We start from the raw sequence: 21,931 nt of genomic DNA, 5'->3' as shown, positions 1-21,931 counted from the left end.
TTTCCTAGCAGATGTATTAGAGCTCACTCAAATAACTGATTCCGGTACAAACAAAATTTAACAAAATAACTGCCTTTTGCACAAATCCTGCATGTAGAGAGACATGATGTCTGGTGATTTGAATAGAGTGAGCTCTAATTCATCTTCTAGGCAAAGGGAGTCGCCCTATACAATATTTTGGATCTAAAGCTGGCCACAGACGCAAAGATCTCATCTTGATTCGTACGATTTTCGGACCATGTGTGGAGAGTCCCGGCATTTTTCGTCCGGCGGAGATTGGACGTTTGGTTGATCGGACAGGTTAGAAAATTTCTGTCGGCTGCCGATCGTACGATTTTCAGTGGGAGACTGTGACTAGCTTTGTCTATCGTACGATTGCTGTCAGGGGCAGAACATCGGCTGATCTGTTCTTTAACTACTTTATTTGGTCGGAATGGTAAGACTTTGATCAGAATGGTTAGTGGCAGGTCGGGAGATGGGAAAGTCCGATTGTATATTGATTCGTACAATCGGATCTTTGCGTCTGTGGCCAGCTTTACTGTCAATGAATATCTGACACCCAACTCCTGCATGAAGAGAGAATGAAGAAAAATCAATGCTGAGAGAGGGAGAGTGAAGATATACTTGGTTATTTCAGAAACGGTACATCATTTTTAATTGATTATATTTAGAAAACTTCTTATTTCAGATGAAGTTTATATAAAATTTTCATTTTCACGATAGTTCCCCTTTAACTGTTATAAAAATCCAGGACATAGAAAGAGCAGATGAGGGGAGTCAGTGGTAGAAACAATATGCCAAGCAATGCACTAGTGAAAACCACATAAAAGTATATAAAGGTGAACCTTTTGAAAGGAAACCAATTTCCACAGACAGAGACCTTACCTAGCAAACTGGGATCAGCTCGAACCATCTTCTGCTTCTTTTTCTTGCGTCCTGCGCATTGTACGGCCTCTAGTGTTATCGGTTGAGAATTAGCTTGACTTGTCTGGCATGTGACCCAGGCTACATCCTATAAGCAGAATTATGCTCATTATCAAGATGATTAATCAGATGCACCAAACCTTTAAACAAACAGTCCACTCTAGTACCTGTTGAGGACGGTGCTGACTGGTTTTCTGCTTTGTCCGGCGCTCGATAAACTGTTTTGAGAAATCCTTTGCTTCCGGGGTATCTCCAAGATAGGCACAGACATAATCATGCACCTCGTATGGAGACTCCACTTCACGCAAGAATGACACAAACGTGGGCACTATGGGGAAGGGGAAGCAGCAGAGTCAAAAATGAAGACTACACATAGTTACCAGACAAAGTGGTGTGAAAAATGCAATTCAGAACTGAACAGGAAAACAAAATAAAATGTGGATAGACTTACAGAAGTAGTATCCCCCAAGATGAACAGGTAGGGGTATGTTAAAAGCAGTTTCATATAAAGTAGCAGAAAGCCCCAGAAAACCTCTCTGTGAGGTGAAAGTATTTCTGTTTAAGATAGACGTGTGCCCTGGAGCTCAGGATGAAGAACAGCTACTATGGCAATTAGCCAACAGATACAATGCCAGCATGCAAAATCATGTTGGATGATACATTGTTTGTCTCTTTATCTGTCCTGTCCTGTCCTCCCCCACCTTTGTCAAATGAGCTCTGAACGGTATGACAAAATAGTCAAGACAATTGATTGCTCCTAGATAGCAAATGATGGAGCAGCAAACAGGATCCTTGCAACAGGATCTTGACAATCTGGGCAGCTAAGTGGCAGGGGAGATTCAATGTTGATAAATGTAAAGTCATGCACCTGGGATGAAAAATATCCAAGCCACTTATACCTTTAATGGGACTGCACTAGGCAAATCCATTATGGAAAAGGACCTTGGAGTCCTTGTAGATAATAAACTTGGCAGTAGCAAGTAATGCCAGTCAGCAGCATCAAGGGCAAATAAGGTCTTGAGCTGTATTAAAAGGGGCATAGATTCATGGCAGGAAGCGGTCATTCTTCCACTGTATAGAGCACTGGTAAGGCCCCATCTAGAATATGCCTTACAGTTTTGGTCTCCATCACTCAAACAAGACATTATTGTATTAGAGTGGTCAGTGGTACAGGCTGATACATTAGATAGCTTTAAGAAGCTGTTGGATGGGTTTTTAGCATGTGAGGGAATACAGGGTTATGGGAGATAGCTCACAGTACAAGTTGATCCAGGGACTAGTCTGATTGCCATTTTGGAGTCAGGAAGGAATTTTCCCCCTCTGAGGCAAATTGGAGAGGCTTCAAATGTTTTTTTTTACCTTCCTCTGGATCAACTGGCAGTTAGGCTGGTTATATACAGACCTAAAAGGTTGAACTTGATAGACTTGCGTCTTTTTTCAACTTAACTTACTATGTTTCTATGTTACTATGATACTAGTATAGAAAGTGTGTGTGGGGGGGGAACCTTCAGACAACAGCTGCTGCAAGTCCTTACTGTGTAGCTAAAGACCAAGAATGCTCCTTGCAAGGTAAACAGGTAACATTTCTATCACGTGATTGCTTTCCAATTTAGGAGTTTATATAAAGCATGTTGCAGCTATAAAAATGCATAGTGAAACACTGGAATTCTCCATGGATCACATAAAAGTGAGAGTAGGACAGGCCAGACTAGGGTGGACTTTAGTAGAGTTGGCCAGCATTAATATAGTTCAACAGATGGACAATCAATCACCCCACAAAGAGGGCACCCTGTGTATATAATCTTCTTAGTGGAGATACCAAGGTTAGCCCTGGTGCCAGACATACGACTTGGCCCAAGTGAAAAACTGAGCTCCTTTTATATAGCAGTAGTGGGTATAGTGGATCTTTCTAGTTCCCTGTACACAACTGATGAGCGCTTTACCTCATTCCCAAATATTTAAGGCTGGTTGGCCACAACCTAATTTCACATTAAAGGACAGTGTGTTCATTTTTCTCTATTAGTCTTTGCATGTTGCCTGCACCAGGTTTAAAGGGAAACAATCGCGAAAATGAAAATGTAATATAATGTGCAGCATACTGAAATAAGAAACTTTCTAATTATAATTCTGTACCGTTTCTGAAATAATCAAGTTACTCTTTACTATCCCTCTCAGCCATCTGTTATTCTTCAATCTTTCTTCATGCAAGGGTTGGGTGTCAGATATTCATGGACAGATAGATCCAATATATATTCAAGGGGGGCTCCTTTCGCCCAAAAGATGTATTACAGCTCACTCTATTAAAATCACCAGAAATCATGTCTTTCTACCTGCAGAATTTCTACAAAAGGCAGTTATTTTGTTAGAATGTTCTCATACTGGAATCAGTTATTTGAGTGAGCTCTAATTCATCTGCTAGGAAATGAAGCCCCTCTATAAGGTATATTGGATCTAACTGTCAATGAATATGTGACAACAAACTGCTGCGAGAAGACAGAATGAAAAGAAACTGGTGAGGAATAGTGAAGATAAACTTGATTATTTCAGAAACAGTATAGAATTTTTAATTGATTGTATTTAGAAAGTTTCTTATTTCAGTATGAGTAAGCCTGTATTAAATTTTAATTTTTGCGATCGTTCCCCTTTATTAATAATGTTTACCAAGGCTTCTCTGTGCTAAGAATTTCATCAGTTATTTGGAAAAAGCTGACTACAGGGATGCTAAAGGGAGAATAAAAGTCATCATTCTCACCATCCAGACTGTGTGCCGTATTGATTGCATGCATTGTCTTTTCACACCACTGGGTGAAATCATCCTGGCACTTGTTTGCACCTTGGAACAGTCTGAGCAACTTCTCTTCCTGCTCTACTTTCTTGCTTTGTCGGCTGTTGGATCCTGCTGATTTGCTGTGGAAACAGAAAAGGTTGTGGTTATATTTGTACTGTGACAAAAGATGATGCCCATTCACAATAGCTCAATTTGGCTAATTGCATAGAAGCATTAAAGGGGTTGTTCACCTTTGAGTTAACTTTTAGTATGACGTAGAGTGTGATATTCAGAGACAGTTTGTAATTGTGGATTTCATTTTTTATTATTTGTGGTTTTTGAGTAATTTTGCTTTTCATTCAGCAATTCTCCAGTTTGCAATGTCAGCCATCTGGCTGCTTGGGTTCAAATTCCCCTAGCAAACACGGACTGGAATATGAACAAGAGAGGCCTGAATAGATACAGAGTAGCAATAACAGCAAATTTGTAGCTTTACAGAGCATTTGTTTTTATATGGGGGTCAGTGACCCCCATTTGAAAGCTGGAAAGATTCAGAAGAAGGAGGCAAATAATTAAAAAAACTATCAAAAAATAAAAATAAATGAAGACCAACTGAAAAGTTGCTTAAAATTGCCAATTCTGTAACATGCTAAAAGTTTACTTAAAGGTGAACCACCCCTTTAAAGAAATGATTGATGTGGACATGGCAGGGACTCTAATTCTGATAACAATAACGCATTTCTATTACAGTATGTGATTGATTTCCAATTTGGGAGTTTATACAAAACATGCTGCAGCTAAAACATTATTCCTATAAAAATGCACAGTGAAACGCTGGATTTCTCCAAGATCTCAGGAGACACAATATAGAACAGTCTGGGAATTGTGTCCTGCTGCAGCCTGCAACTCCCTGCGTCCCTGATATTGCCCATTCCCTGCACTCACATCTCCAGCCTGATCTACTGGGAGAAAAGAAGATTGAAAGTGGAGACAAAATATCTGTGCTATTATCCATGTGTGTTTCGTGAGAATAAACGACTACCAAATCCACAGTGACTCATAGAAACCCATTTATAAAAGGTCGAATTTCGAATTTGTGTGTATTTTTATTTTCTCTAATGAATTTCGATATTCGCGAAATTCGAATCGGAGGTTATCTAAGAAAAAATGTGATGTCTAGAACTCGAAAGAATATTCTCTGAAAAAAACTTGAATGTCAGGAAAGCTATTAACATCTTCAAATGGGTCACTGGACCTCTGCCATTGACTTCTACATGAACTCAGCAGGTTTTAGGTGGCGAATAGTCAAATTCAAATTGTTCCCAGGGTAAAGGTTTGATAAATCTCAAATTTTTAATTGAGTTTGGATTATTCCCAATTCGAATTTTTGAGTTTTGATCAAATTCGAATTTACTATTCGACCCTTAATAAATCTGCCCCATAATGTGCGTACTAACTATACCCTAATTTCTCCCATCTCTCACACTTAAAGGACCCGTAAAAGCAAAAAAAATTATAAAAAAAAACCGCAATAACACATATTAAACTTTGCATTTTTAATTAAGAAATAACTTACCGAAACTCAGTTTGCGCTCCTCTTCAGAAGAGGCGATCCATCATGCGGCGCTCCATTTCTCCTCCATGCCTTCCTTATAGCCAGGGAGCAGAAATCGAGCACCACACGATGGATCGTCGCCCTGTCGCCATTTCTGAAGAGGAGCGCAAGTGGAGTATCAGTAAGTTATTTCTTAATAAAGACTTAGCGATTTTAAAGTTTAATATGTGTTGGCTTCTTTTTTTCGTAGCATACTAACAATTTTTTTATTAGAAAATTTTTGCTGTCTCTGGTCCTGAAATCACCATATGTTTGATGTGTTTAAAGGGGTGGTTCAACTTTAAAAGTAACTTTTAGTATGTTATAGAATGGCCAATTCTTTCAATTGGTTTTCATTATTTATTTTTTATAGTTTTATAGTTATTTGTAGCTTAGAAATGGGCATCCCTGTCCCCTTCTAAAAAACAAATGCTCTGTAAGGCTAAAAATGTATTGTTATTGGTACTTTTAACTACTCTTCTTTCTATTCTGGTCTATCCTATTCATATTCCAGTCTCTTATTCAAATCAATGCATGGTTGCTAGGATAATTTGGGCCCTAGTTAACGGATTGCTTAAAATGCAAATTCAAGAGCTGCTGAATAAAAAGCTAAATAACTCAAAAACCTTCAATAATAACTCAAAAACCTTCAATAATAAAAAATTAAAACAAATTGCAAATTGTCTCAGAATATCACTCTCTACATCATACTTAAAGTTATCTCAAAGGCGAACAACCCCTTTAAGTCAATTTTCACAATTCACCCTTTTTGAAATTCTCTAATTATTATAAAGATGATAATTGGAGTGCGCTGATTTAAGGGATTGTTTGAACACTTTTTGGGTGGCAATATAAAAATAGAATACTACTATATTATTGTTGTTCTGTTCCCCCCTCAAAAAAAATTTGGTTTGGAGGTATACAGCGATTTATATTGGAACTTATCGATTTGGAGGTGGAAGAGAGCCTGACACACCGGGTTTAGGATTCACTTCTTGTCATTTTTAAAAGTGAAAGTAGGACAGGCCAGACTAGTGTAGACTTTGGCAGAGTTGCCTGCTTAAATATAGTTTAACAGATGGACAATCAACCCCCTTTCTGAGGAGCATTTAGCACAAAATGGCTTAATGCCCTTTAACATATTGGTATGGCTGAGCGCAGCATATCTATTTCTGTTTTCTGCATGTATTATGTGGTTGTACCCTCATTGCACCCCTGGGTTCACATTTAACCATGTTTAGAAGTGAACACAACTTTCCCTTTTGCCAATAGTAGTTACATTAGCTTATTTTAACTTTACTGCTCTGTTAAAAGAGTTTTGGGATATACTCGTAGGTATTGCAATGCTGTACTATAATTAAGTGCACTAGACAACCTGTAAGGCTGGCAGCCAGAACAGAAAATTGTTTTTAATTTTGGGACCCTGGCATGCACCCATCCCTCGTTCTCTAGAGACAACTTTAATGTCCCTGGCCGAACAGTTTGTGGCATGCTACAGATACACACAGCTCATATAAGAATAGGTCAAAGGAAAATACCAGAATTTATTTTGGAAGAAAACGATTAACCAATTAACTGTTTTTAAAAAGACAAAGCAACAGCAAAAAAAAAAAAAAACTATCAATTTAAACAGATATTTGTAACTTTTCCTCCATCAGTGACTCAATTTGAATGAATTTACATACAGTCAAATGTGTTTTATGTTTTCCCAGATTTCCCTTTTTTTTACAGTCCCTTCATGTTCGAATTCATTTCAGTGGGAGCAATTCCCCCGATTTTAAATGTTTTCCTGCATTTTATGTAATAATTTTTCCCTATTTTCCTTTAAGGGGAACTATTGAGAAAATAAAAATTTAATTTGAGCTTCATCCTACTGAAGTAAGAAACTCTAAATATAATCAAATAAAAATTCTGAATTTCTGAAATAATCAAGTTCATATTCCCTATTCCTCTCATCTGTTTCTCTTCATTCTGTCTTCATGCAGCAGTTGGGTGTCACATTGTCATTGATAGTTAGATTGAATATATCTTATAGGGAGATTCCTTTTGCCTAGAAGATGTATTAGAGCGCATTCAAATAACTGATTCCAGTACCAACAAAATCTAAAAATAATTGCCTTTTGCAAAAATTCTGCATGTAGAGAGATAGGATTTCTGGTGATCTACAAAAACCCCTAGATCCTTCTCAGTTAAGAAAACTCCCAACACATTGGCATTTAGTGTATAATGTCCATTTATATTATTTTTGCCAAAGTGCATAACCTGCATTTATCAACATTGAACCTCATTTTCCAGTTTGCTGCCCAGTTTTCCAATTTAGTAAAATCACTTTAGTCAAACAGTACTTTCAATGCCCACCTCCAGGTCATTAATAAACAAGTTGAAAAGCAAGGGACCTAGTACAGAGCCCTGCGGTACTCCACTAACAACACTGGTCCAATTAGAAAATGTTTCATTTACCACCACTCTTTGTAGTCTATCTTTTAGCCAGTTCTCTATCCAGGAACAAATACTATGTTCCAGGCCAACATTCCTTAATTTAACCAGTAAACTTTTGTGTGGCACTGTATCAAATGCTTTAGCAAAGTCTAAGTAAATCACATCCACTGCCATCCCAGAATCGAGGTCCCTGCTCACTTCTCATAAAAGGAATTTAAATTAGTCTGGCAAGATCTAGAACGCATAAAACCATGCTGCCACAAACTCATAATAGTACGATATGCTTTGAAGTACAGTATCTTATCCTTTATTAACTCTTTTCGAAAAGCTTTCCTACCACTGACATCAGACTAAATGGCCTATAGTTTTGAGGCTAAGAACTGGTTCCCTTTTTGAATAGCAGCACGGTATCAGCAATATCCAGTCTCTCTGCAACTTGCCAGACCTCAATGAATCCTGAAAAATTAAGTAAAGAGGTTTGGCAATCTCAGAGCTAAGCTTGTTAAGTACACTGGAATAAATATCTTCTGGCCCTGGACCTTTGTTTATCTTAACATGTTCTAGTGTCTTTTGAATTTCCTCCTGTGAGAACCATGCAGCATCAGTTGTATTACTAGAATTGGGACTATTAAGAAGGAAACCTTCATTCCTGGTCCTTCATTTGTGTAGTTCATATGAGTTCAGAATCTCAGCTTTTTTTTTTGTTCTTATTAACCAGCTGACCCCCCTCTGATATTAGGAGTCCCACCCATTCCCCACCCTGTGAAAAGCAATTCCCACTTAATATGTTGCAGAGATGCCCGTATACTGTCAAAGTTTGCATGTCTAAAATTTAGTGTTTTAGTTACTCCCTTATAGAATTGCCTCTGTCATTTGTGGCATCCTATTATACTACTTGCTACATTCCATAGCCCCCCAGCAGTCAATCTTCCACTCATCTGAAGATTTCAAAGAAAAGATTCTTTAAGAAACAATTCATACCTGGCATTGTTCTTATTCTTGCTGGTAGCATTTCGGGGAGCAACTTCTTTCACTGCATCATCCCAGAAACCGACACTGGAACCCTTAACATCTGTGCTACCCCAGATGCTGCTCATGGAGTCAGATGACCACTGAGGACTTAAGTTGTTATTTAAAGATCCCCATACTGAGCTTCCAGAATTGCCAACAGTAGGGCTGCTAATGTGATTCTATAGCAATATAAAGGACAAAGAAATGAAAATTAAATATACGATATGTCTAAATCAATTTAATTTGCTGAACTGGTAGTTGAAACTGCTGTTAGCGACTACATAAAATTGTTTCACTTCTTTAAAAAAAGATGAAACTCCTGTAAGGAAGATCAAGGGAGTCACATGAAATCTCTCAAATGCATTAGTCTTGTTGGCAGTTTTAATTAATATTGATACCAGAACTTTTCCTAGAGTAACAAAAGACAGAAAAGTCAAGAATGTGTGCTACTACCTGTACCTCAAATACCCGTGTGGCAAAGGCTATGTAGGAAAAACTAACAGTATGGAACGGGTGAGATTGAATGAACATTGTAGCTCAATTCGTGATGCACAATCCAAAGTCACCTGTGTAAGGCAACATTGGATGTAATCACAGTGTGTCACATTTGCGTTGGCAAGTGTCAGAAGAAGTAAAAGTGGGCTATACAAATACAGATAAAAAGAGGGAATCCTACTGGATCTGGAGACTAGGTACATTATCCCCTTTTCCCCTTAATGCAAGCTTGGGATTTAATTGCTTTTTATAGCTGATGTTTTATTATCTCTTATTATTATTGTCTTTTCAGCCACAGAGAAGGATAAAATTCTGCATTACACAAGTGAGATAGAGACGTCCTTCTCCTTTTCCTAATCAGTAACAAATGAATATGACTTTCATTTATGTTTGCCGATACTGAGCTTTTGTATATAATAAAAATATTTTTGTGAAAATCAACGGAAATTATCACTGGATGGACTCGTACAGGAATAACCATTGACTTCATATATGGACTTTTAATATTGTGTATATATTGTCAAAAATGATGGTTAGTATGTTATGGGTATATTCTTTGACCACCAGTAGGTGTCACTGTTTTTTCCTATAAATGCTGTACAGCTGCATAGTCTCACTATCACTGAGAAAGGGACATGCGGACCCGAAATGTTTGATCATGTGTATAGTGTCTGGAGCACCATGGAATAAATTTGGGATCACCCTGTTTGCTGCATTAAAGGAAAACTATACCCCCAAAATGAATACTTAAGCAACAGATAGTTTATATCAAATTGAATGACATATTAAAGAATCTTACCAAACTGGAATATATATTTACATAAATATTGCCCTTTTACATCTCTTGCCTTGAACCACCATTTTGTGACTCTATCTGTGCTGCCTCAGAGATCACCTGACCAGAAATACTACAACACTAACTGTAACAGGAAGAAGTGAGGAAGCAAAAGGCAGAACTCTGTCTGTTAATTGGCTCATGTGACCTTACATGTGGTTTGTATGTGGGCACAGTGAATCTTACGATCTCAGGGGGCGGCCCTTATTTTTTAAAATGGCAATTTTCTATTTATGATAACCCAATGGCATATACTACTAAAAAAGTATATTATTATAATAATGGTTAATTTACATGAAGCAGGGTTTTACTCAGTATCTTTTAATAGAGACCTACATTGTTTGGGGGGTATAGTTTTCCTTTAAAGGTATTAGTGTTCCATTGGTTTCTGCTGTGTTACGTAGTACAGGTATGGGAATTGTTATCCAGAATGCTCATAACCTGGGGTTTTGCGTATAACAGATCTTTCCATAACTTGGATTTTCACATCTTAAGTCTGATAAAAAAAATCATGTAAACATTAAATAAACCCAATATTCTGGTCTTGCTTCTAAAAAGGATTCATTATATCTTTTGATCAAGTATAAGGTACTGTTATTATTACAGAGAAAAAATTGGATTATTTGATTATAATGGAGTCTATGGGAGACAACCTTTCTGTAATTCGGAGCTTTCTGGATAGTGGGTTCCCGGATAACCGATATTTCCAACAGAATGCTACTTTCTTTTGAAATTCAGCCAAAAAAGTGGCTTCACTTCCAACAAGCAGACTGAATGCATGATTTCATTCTGGCACCAATAACAGCATATGTAGTACTCACATTTACTACAGGTGCCACAGGCAAAGATATATTAGCGGGTCGGTTCCGCCCAGGCTGTTGATGATTTTTCTGCATCTGTCCTGCTTCTTCTTGTTGGATCTCCAAGAGAGATTTTGTGGTGCCAGTAGGTTTGCTCATGGTCCCCCAGCCAGGTATTTTTTGCTGTTGCTGCTGCTGCTGTTGTTGCAACGCTTTTAGTTCCTGCTGCTGGTGCCGCTGCTGCTTTAAGGCAAGTGGCCACATTGTAACATTAAGGTTATTGTTATAAACATTACAAATTCAAAAGCTGATCCAGCATTGATAAAAATATAAATATGAAGTGATTCACAGATGAATGGGCTGGATGATAAAATGTGTAACATAAAAAATATGAACATGTTTTAAAGTATATGGGAGCAGCCATTCAAAGCTGAAAAAAGAAGAAAAGAAACTAATGCATGGGTAAATAAAGATAATACAGCAGCATCCCGCACACTAGTTAATAACTGCACTTATTTTATAAAAACAAAAGGGAGAAAACAGCAATAAAATCCAAGTTTTGCAAGTCATAAATCTCCAGACTTGAAAACAAAAACTTTCTCGAGACTTTATGATTTTACAGCTTGTGTAGGTAGCAGTTTTATATGAACACACCTCTTGTAGTTTCTGCCGTTCCCGTTCCTCTTCTAGTTTTTGTATTTCTGCCAGTGAAAGTGCTGACTGAGAAGCAGCCGAAGGGGTGACCTGCTGCCCCCATGTGGAAGATGATGGTAACTAGAAAATAAATACATACTATAAAAGTTAGGGACAGAGCACTGGACACCATATGAGTTTCTAAACCCTACATAAGAAGTACCAATCATGTCAGATATTTTTAAGGACCCTGTGTTTCCCCAGTTTAGGTTTAGTATTCAGTTTTTTGGATATGTTGCAAAAAAAACATTTACTAGGCACCTGTTTGAAAGCAAAAAGCTGATGCTATGGGATATAACACCTGGGAAAATTGTGCAATTTATATTAAATTAGTGTATAATCAAAGTAGCAAAGGGCTATATACAAGCAGGTTACGAACCCTAACTGGATAGTCTGGTTACTATTCTTCTTTTCCAAACAAGCGCACAATTAAAAATAAACTGGTAGAAAAAACAATCACATAAGTTTGTGCTGCAAACATGGCAAACTCTGTGCTCAAGGAACAGGTGGTGAAAGGCAACCTTCACTCAAACAATTACCATGGGGTTATCTATACAGAAAGACTCTCCAGACAGAATCCTACTGAAGTAATGCCCCAATCACTATGGTCACTATGCTCAAGAGATCAAGCAGCATCCATCAGGTCATCGCAATGCTAATTATGAATTCTCAGAATGAAGGAAACAAGATTCAGATAATGTATATAGTGTAATAAAAGTTAATGTTGCTTGACTAATAGGATTTTGAATAATTTTTTTGGGTGAGAGATCCCCTTTAAAGCCAGGGTGGTATATTTCTCAGTCTCTACTTCAACACATTAAAACACATTATCAACATCTTGTACAAATGAATATTGCACATGCCAGTACCTTCATTTGTGCCAGTTGCTGCTGTTGCTGTTGCAGCTGCAGACGCCTAAGTGCTTCTTGCTGTTGCTGCCTCTGTCTCTGCAGCTCCTTCTGTCTTTGTGCTTCCTCACGCTTATTTCTTTCTTCTTCCTCTGCCTTTAATCGTGCCTCTTCCAATAGAAGTCTTACAGCCTCTTCTTCTTCACGGGCCCATCTAGCTGCCTCTTCCTAATGGTAATTTTTAAGAAAAGTATATATATTTTTTATAACAGGGTATATGTTATAACTGTAAATGACAAATGGTAAAGCATAAGAAGTAAAACTTGGGTGGAGAGGTGGAGAGTTTCTTCTGAAGCCGTTACATGTTACACTATCTTGCAATAGTAATTGTTATACTTTTCTGTATATTCTTTGCTTGTTGTATAACTGAATGTACAGTCATGTGAAAAAGTACATCTCATGTCAGTTTTGACTCTTTCAAAATGTATTATGAACATAAATGGAAATCTTTCATTTAGCAAAAGTAAGGACATTTATTACTAGCTCAGATATGTGCAATTAGAAGCAGGGTTACCGCATCAGGTGCAAACGACTAGAACATTGTTAAAGAGGATCATGGAGGAAGTAATCTTACTCATACCTCAGACATTTATGGACCAAATTTCTCATGCTGTGTGAAAAGTTGAGAGAAAAATTACTGGTGATGTTTCCCATAGCAACCAATCAACTATTAGATTTCAAAAGTCAGAAAACAAAAGCAAATATCTGACTGGTCGCTATGAACAACATCACCGATAATGTTTCACCCCACTTTTTACACAGTATGATAAATAGACCCTCTATTGTGGCTTAATCTATTGTTGAAGTACAGTCATATGAAAAAGTTTGGGAGCACCTCTTAATTCTTTGCAGTTTTGTTTATCATTGGCTGAGCTTTCAAAGAAGCAACTTCCTTTTAATATATAACATGCCTTATGGAAACAGTAGTATTTCAGCAGTGACATAAAATTTATTGGATTAACAGAAAATATCCAATATGCATCATAACAAAATTAGAGAGGTGCATAAATTTGAGAACCCCAACAGAGATATTACATCAATACTTAGTTGAGCCTCCATTTGCAAATGTAACAGCCTCTAGACGCCTCCTATAGCCTTTGATGAGTGTCTGGATTCTGGATGGCGGTATTTTTGACCATTCGTCCATACAAAATCTCTCCAGTTCAGTTAAATTTGATGGCTGCAGAACATGGACAGCCTGCTTCAAATCATCCCATAGATTTTAGATGATATTTAAGTCGGGGGACTGTGAGGCCATTCCTGAATATTGTACTTCTCCCTGTGCATAAATGCCTTTGTAGATGTCAAAGTGTGTTTAAGGTCATTGTCTTGTTGGAATATCCAACCCCTGCGTAACTTCAACTTTGTGACTGATGCTTGAACGTTATCCTGAAGAATTATATAATTAAATATTGGGTTGAATTCATCCTACCCTCCACTTTATCTTTTTTTTGTCTCATCAGTCCAAAATGACTGTTGCATATCTAAATGAGCTTTTGCATACAACAAGTGACTCTGTTTGTGGCGTAAGTGCAGAAAGGGCTTCTTTCTCATCACCCTGCCATACAGATGTTCTATGTGCAAATTGCCCTGAATTGTAGAACAGATACACCATCTGAGCAAGATGTTTTTGCAGGTCTTTGGAGGTGATCTTTGGGTTGTCTGTTGCCATTCTCACTCCTCCGAATATGCCGCTCCTGTATTTTTCTTGGCCTGCCAGACCTGGGTTTTACAGCAACTGTGCCTGTGGCCTTCCATTTCCTGATAACATTCCTTACAGTTGAAACTGACCGTTTAAACCTCTGAGATAGTTTTTTGTAGCCTTCCCCTAAATCATGATACTGTATAATCTTTGTTTTCAGATCTTTTGAGAGTTGCTCTGAGGATCCCATGCTGTCACTCTTCAGAGGAGAGTCAAACAGAAGCACAACTTGCAATTGGCCACCTTAAATACCTTTTCGCATGATTGGGCACACCTGCCTATAACATTCAAGGCTTAAACTAATTCAACCAATTTGTTGTTGCCAGTAATCAGTATTGAGAAGTTTCATGCATTCAAATTAGCAAAATTACAAGGGTACCCACATTTTTGCACATCCAGTTTTTCACATTTGATTTAATTACATACAACTGAATACTGCTTCACTAAAAATCTTTGTTTAGAAAAGACCCCATTACTCAGATGTTCCTGGGAAATGAAAGACACACCAATGTTATCTTTTTTGTTGAAAGTGAAGTAAATTATTAAGCAGGCTGAGAGGGGTTCCCAAACTTTTTCTTATGACTATCACAATGCCTAGATTGAGAGAGCGTTAGAATGAAGGTTATAGGTGTCTGCAAAGAGATTTTAAAATATCGATAAACTATTGGACATCAATCATTCTGCAAACGGTCTGGACAGAGACAACTCTTTTGGTGATTATTAGAGAACATCAGTGTCTATTCTCTGCTATTTCTACTACCAATTATTACTTAACAATTCTGGTGCCAGAAGTGGGAATATATATATATATAGACAGGGAAGTTAATCAAATTCACTGAATTGAGTTAGAATTATTAATGGTTATCGATATTAGACCTGCTGATGTAAGCCTGCCTGGTAATTGCCTGGTAATTCTATGTTATCTACCTTGTACACTAACAGGATGTATGTGAACTTTACCAGTACCTGTTTTCTCTGAATCTCTTCCAGTTGTCGTCTTTCATCCTCTTCTCTTTTCTTTTCCTCTTCCCTTCTCCTCCTCTCTTCTTCAGCTCTTTTGCGTTCCTCCAACTGCTTCCTTCTCTCTTCTTCCTGCCGCCTCCTTTCCTCTTCAAGCCTTTTCCTTTCTTCCTCCTGTCTCATCCTTTCTTCTAGCAGCTGTAGTTCTTTCTTGCGTTGCCTCTCCTCCTCTTCCATTTGCTTCTGTAATGCAAGCTCTTTCTGCCTCCGCAGTGCTTCCTCCTGTGTGACAGAGTTTGCACAAACACATCATAAGGACATTCACTCTTACGTTATCCTGAAAACTTAAACATTTTAAAAAATGTAATTGATATAAAAACCTGTTTCCGCCGGGCCAGCTCTTCCTCTTCCCTCCTTTTTCTCTCTTCTTCTGCTTCCTTCCGCCTATGTTGTTCTTCCTCTTCCTGCTTTGCCCTAAGCTCAGCCTCCCTTCTTTCTTGCTCCATCTGCAAATCAAGGCTGCATAAATCTCTATCCTTTTTTCACATATTGAAATACAGTTTAGATATGAAATATGCAGGCAGCTTTATTTAACAATCTGATCTTCAAGAATGCAGGGCTCATTTTATAATACTAGGTACAGCCCCGGGCATGAAACGGCATACCTTAAAAGTAAATTTTTGAACCTCCTTACACTAATTTAGTGCATGAACTAAAGCACTTCTTCTAATATCTTCTATTCAAACACAAAAAAGTAAGCTTTAACATGCCAAGCTATATATTAATATTAACATTATATATGCATCTATACATAAACACACACTGTAGCTGTGGTGGCTGTCATTCATGGTCCTGTTGGGCTTTAGAGGCCATGTTTGCAGAACAGATGAGCTATTTAGAACACGAAAATTAAAGAAATTTTACATGACCCTAATTAACAAAAGTAAATACATTTTAAGCAAAATAACCTTACTTTACAAAATATTACATATCGTTTTCAATAACTAATGGAACTTTTTCATTATTCATTTTTTCATCAATATTGTATGTCCCTTGTAGCCTCAAAGCCAATAAAAGCAACTCTGCAGTGTGCAGATAGCTGACCTTGGCAGCTTTCACCTTGTCCATCTGTGCTAGCTGTTCTCGAGTTGTTCCCTGAGTTGTGGGCTCCACTGGGAGGTCCCAAACGCTGCTACCCTCCCATACTGGTATGACGGATTGCGTAACATGAGAAAAAAAAAGATAGTAGAAAAAAAAATCATTACATCAATTAATCCTGCATTGTCTGGGAAATAAACAGCCCTGGTGATCAGAAAACAAAAGTAACCTGCTAAATACAATCATCAATGACACTCCTTAAAGGACAATGAAACCCTTATTTTCAATAACTCATTAAAAGTTTTGCCACCGCTTCCTCTCCTGAATCGCTAGGTTTATGTCGAGAAAAAGTATATATAAAACTGGCTGCTTCCATCAAGAATGCTCCTAAACTTACGTCATTCACGGCTGCCATCTCTCCTGAGCGTACGTCATCAAGAAGTACGACTTTGAAGAACTGCACAAGAGGAACATTTCTGCTCATGCTTGTGCCTATCAGTTCTAATGAGGATGAGCAGAAGCAGCACGCAAGAGCAGCATCTATGTGTAGAAATGTCTATGTGTAAAAGCTGGCCGCACGAGTAACCATAGCAACTGCTATAAGCAGTTCTGATTGGTTCCCATTTTAAAGAGGACAGGCAATAGCTGGGTCCATGAATGTGAGCTATAATGTTCTCATCGGCGAAAGCAAGCATACAAAGATGATCTGTGCAGACGCCTCTTTCGAAGTCTATCAATTGTGCATGCATTAGGTCTTGGCATTGATAAAATTGTGGGTTTTTTTGTGCCAAATTAAGTGCTTTTTTTAAAAACTAAGTCTATGCTTCTACTGAAGGGCTTAGAAGTTGACCAAAAGCAGGAGCACTATTAAGACACTATTGAGGTATGCCTATCCATAGAAACCATATTGTGTTTCACCTTTTCTTGTCCTTTTAAGGGTAACTATCGCAAAAATGAAAATGTAATATAAGCTTCGGCATACTGAAATAAGAAACTTTCTAAATACAATCTTCTGCATTGTTTCTGAAATAATCAAGTTCATCTTCACTTTTCCTCTCTCAGCATCTGCTATCGAGGCACTGCCCTTTCTCCATGCTGGTAGAGTAAGTTATCGAAAGGCTATATCCTAATTAGTACCATTGCTCTTTGCTTTCAACAGTTTGCAAAATCCACAGACAACCATAACCAAGTCCATCAGATGACATACCTGCTGGTTGTGTGGGAGCAGGTGGAAGCTCCCACAAGGAGGTGCTTTCTGGTACTGATAATGCTCTTACTACTGGTGGGATCACAGTATGCTCAGGTATCCTAGAAGATAATAAACAAACAAACGTCTATTATTTTACTATTTCATAGACTTGAGACAAACTGATAACCTATTATTTAAGAAAAGGCACATGATGCAGCTCTCTTTAGTGGATTTTCCCACAATGTACTTATACTTGCATAGTGTACTGCAATCTACCGCGTGAGCAAGCATGTAATACAAAGTTTGCTACTGGTCTAGTCATCAATAACAACCAAACAGCTGATAGGATTTACTAGTCAACTGTTTAAAAGAAGACATCGTATCTATTGCTTCATCTGGGCAACCCTGGTGCCTTTTATTATGTATAGGAGTCTGTGTATTGAAGGGGTTATATAAAAGAAGAGGAAGAAAATGACTGAATAATAATAATAATGGTACTTCAACCACAAAAGAGTCCATATGTTTCAAGAGCTTTATCTGGCTGTACATTAAGTTTAAATGCACAAGGATCTGTTGCCCAAGTGATTTATTGGTGCAAGTGATAACAGTGATTTTACTATAGGTCAATAAGCAAAAAGGTGTACATTTGATAATGGATCATTATATGAAAAAAGCTATATACCAATTGTCAACCAACAATCCTGACTGATGATGCAGGTTAAGGATTTAGATCTGTTTAAAAATGATTGGGTGACCTTTGATGGATTCATTTAAAAAAAAAAAAACAGCTCTCTTTTAGGAATTGAAAGTTTACCTCATACTTAGGGGCTGCAAGGGAAGAGGCAGCTGTTGCTGCTGTGAAGAGAGAGCTACTTTCTGTTGCTGCGCCAAGACTGCATACTGCTGCCTGTGAGAAATAATATATACCCAAATATTAACATTAAAACAAATGATTAACTTCTCTCTTGCACACATGGAACATTACAATATTTCTCAAATCTCTCAGAGTTGACCCACCCATTCCCATAACTTTCCTGCCTGCTTAAAGTAATAGTTCACCTTTGAGTTAAATTTTAGTATGTCATAGAATGGTCAATTCAAGCAACTTTTTAAATGGTTGTCATTATTTATTTTTTTATAGTTCTTAACTTATTTTCCTTCTTCTTCTGACTCTTTTCAGCTTTCCAGTGGGGGTCACTGACCCCATCTAATAAGAAATGCTCTGTAAGGCTACAAATGTATTACTCATCTGTTGATTCAGGTCTCTCCTATTCATATTCCAGTCTCTTATTCAAATCAAAGCATGGTTACTAGGGTAATGTGTACCCTAGCAACCAGATGGCTGAAATTGCAAACTGGAGAGCTACTGAACAACAACTCAAAAACCACACAATAAAAACGAATTGAAAATCACCATCTATATCAAAATGAAAACGAATTGAAAATCACCATCTATATCATACTACAAGGTAATTTAAAGGTGAACAACCCCTTTAAAATTGTTTTATTGTGGCTATTACCGTTTTTTTTGTACTGCTCAAAAAATGCCACCGTCATTTCTCAAGCAATACTACCTCCTTACCCTTGGCTACAGGCAACAAACAAAACAAACCTTACCAATTTCAACTACAATCACTAGGACATGTGGGTATACTCACAGATCAGGCAACGTTCTCTCAGAAAAGACGACTTGAGCATTTCCAGTTGAAAATGATTTGCCATACCAGCACACCACTGGTTCAAGCACTTTAAGGACATTTTGTCACTAGTCTGCAAAGCTAAGCTTAGGTGCAAAATGCCCAGAACAATGCCATGTGTTATTGCCCTAAATAGGAATTTCACCAATGAAATAATTTTTAGCATCTAAACAACTCAAACTGTCTACATATTGCCATAGTTTCTTAATTATATGCATATTTTACCTCTTGAAATATAAATTTAAAATACTATCTGGTTTGCCCTCACTGAGGAACTACACGCTGATAAAACGTGCTCATTTTGAACTCACTGAAAAAGTAACTGCTGGTAGTGGAGATGGCGCATCTGATACAGTGCTGTGATTTCTTGCTGACGACTTAAACGCTCAGGGTCCAGGTCCCCCTGCAACGATTAGAAAAAAACAGAACAAAAAATAACTAAGCAGTCAAACAAAACGGACTTCTGTTTTGTCTTGTATTTGTATTTTCCAGACCATCATAAAAGACTAAAGTAGAATGAGAGAAGAAACTAACGCACTGTTAAATCCTTTTCTCTTGGGATGTCTGTGGGACACAGGGACCCTGGGGTATAGTATTAACCAGCAGGAGACAGGACACTAGAGAAGAGGAAAAGACTCCTCCTTCCTGCGGCTATAACCCTCATCACTGCCTGCTTGATTCAGTTTAGTCTAGCAACGAGAGGTAACTAGCAGAAACACAACTATATACAGATGAAGTAGGCAGTAATCATAATCAAGAGATACCCACTTCTGGGGGGGGGAGCCCTGTGTCCCACAGACATCCCAAGAGAGTCTGTGGGTTATAGGGACATACCAATGTTGTCCCATCACTCTAGGGTGGGTGGAAGCTAGGCCATGCCTTTTATTCAACTGTGGCCAGTAACATCTTTCTGCCATAGCGCGTGTCAGATGCCGCAAAGACCTCAAAGTAATAGAATTTAGTGAATGAGTGAATGGATGACCAGGCGGCAGCTCGACACTTGCTCTGCTGAGGCTTGGTCCCCAAAAGCCCAGAAAGTACTGACACCCCTGGTAGATTGAGCTGTTATCCTCAGAGGTGTAGACTTTCTCCATGCCACATAATCTCTGAGAATGGCTTCTCTAATCCAGCGAAAGATGGTGGCCTTGGATGCAGCCATTTTCTATTTAGAGCCTGATGGAAGGACAAGGAGAGCCTGGCAAGATCTGATCTCCTATGTACGGTCACAGTAAAATTTGAGAGCCCGGACATGGTCTGGAGAATGGAGTGCCAACTTTTCAGGGGTGCGTGGGTTGGGACAGAAGGTCTGAACACCTTGGGAACAAATGACAGAACGATACGAAGTACCGCCTGGTCAGAATGAAACACCAGGTACGCTGACTTGAAAGAGCCTCAAGTTCTGAGACTCCGTATGCTGAGGCAATAGCGAGCAGGGCTCACAGGGTGGTGCCTGAAGTGTAGCGAGGACCAGGTTCCCATGGTAAGGGATCCCTATAAGGTGGCCGTACGTGCAGGCTTCCAGTAAAGTAGTCCTGTCTCCTTGAGGACACAAAAAAAATTGAATCAAGCAGGAAGTGGTGAGAGGTATAGCAGCAAAGAGGAGGAGTTTCTCCCTCTTTTCTAATGTCCTGCCTCCTGTTGGTGGATGCTATACCCAAGGGATCATGTCACCCAAAGAATCCATCAGAGAAATGCTGAATCATTAAAACAGGATTTTTTGATACTCACCGTTAAATCTGTTTCTCTGTAGTCATAAGGGGGACACAGGGAACCATGGGGTTAAGCTCCATCCTCCAGGAGGCAGGACACTTGAATAATTAAATAAGGGGCGTGCCCATCAGGCTTTACCCCATACACTGTACTTTCCTCTTCAGTTTGTTCCAAAAGCTGCTATCGTAGTTAACTTAAAAAAAACCTCTCCTAATAGGCAGAAAGTAACCAGTGAAACTGAACAAAAAACTCGACCAAACCGGTCAAAGCTCGTCAAGGGCGGGAAGCCCTGTGTCCCCCTTATGACTACAGAGAAACAGATTTAACGGTGAGTATCAAAAAATCCTGTTTTCTCTGTCGTCTTAGGGGGACACAGGGAACCATGGGGACTTAACAAAGCAGTCCCAAACAGCAGGGTGGGAACGAGCTAACAGTAAAGTACGTGGTTGCAGAGTTAGGAAATCACTGACTGCAACACCTTACGTCCGAGGGCAGCGTCGGCGGAAGAAAATGTATCGACTTTGTAAAATTTAGAGAATGTGTGAGCGGAGGACCAGGTAGCCGCCCTACAGATCTGTTCCAAGGAAGCAGAGTTTCGCCATGTCCAGGAGGCTCCCACCGCTCTGGTGGAGTGAGCCCTGAGTCCTTCAGGCGGTGATCTTCCCTTTGCGGAATATGCTTGTTTTATGGATTCTCTAATCCACCTTGATATAGTCGACTTGGAAGCTGCCTGACCCCGACGGGGGCCGGATGGGATGACGAACAGAGCTTGAGACTTTCGGGTTTTGATCGTTCCACATACCATCTTAGTGCTCCAACAACATCCAGAGTATGGATTCTACGTTCCTTATCATTCTTAGGGTCTGGGCATAGAGACGGAAGAACAATTTCTTGGTTTACATGAAACGCCGATACTACCTTGGGTAGAAATTCAGGAATCGTGCGGAGAACGGCCTTATCCTTGTGGAAAATTAGGTAAGGAGGAACACACGACAGGGCGTTAATCTCAGACACTCTTCTAGTCGATGATATTGCTACTAGAAACACCACCTTGTAGGTTATCCATGTATCAAATATTGCATGCATTGGCTCAAATGGAGGATCCAGCA

The 21,931-nt window shown here is 38.7% G+C and overlaps 1 protein-coding gene across 1 annotated transcript in view; it reads right to left on the bottom strand.

The window, feature by feature from the left end:
- gigyf2.S (GRB10 interacting GYF protein 2 S homeolog) overlaps positions 1–21,931 on the bottom strand; it is a 79,498-nt gene that overhangs the window by 1,426 nt on the left and 56,141 nt on the right. The window contains 13 exon segments of the mRNA NM_001095176.1: positions 886–1,012; positions 1,092–1,252; positions 3,677–3,831; positions 8,706–8,914; positions 10,887–11,105; positions 11,520–11,639; positions 12,428–12,634; positions 15,135–15,410; positions 15,509–15,634; positions 16,233–16,333; positions 17,434–17,534; positions 18,230–18,322; positions 19,424–19,515. Of these exon segments, the coding sequence (NP_001088645.1) occupies positions 886–1,012; positions 1,092–1,252; positions 3,677–3,831; positions 8,706–8,914; positions 10,887–11,105; positions 11,520–11,639; positions 12,428–12,634; positions 15,135–15,410; positions 15,509–15,634; positions 16,233–16,333; positions 17,434–17,534; positions 18,230–18,322; positions 19,424–19,515 (1,987 nt within the window).

This window comes from Xenopus laevis, chromosome 5S (assembly GCF_017654675.1).
Source record: "Xenopus laevis strain J_2021 chromosome 5S, Xenopus_laevis_v10.1, whole genome shotgun sequence".
Taxonomy (NCBI): domain Eukaryota; kingdom Metazoa; phylum Chordata; class Amphibia; order Anura; family Pipidae; genus Xenopus; species Xenopus laevis.
Note: the sequence above shows the minus strand (reverse complement) of the source record. Positions and strands in the feature narration are given on the sequence as shown.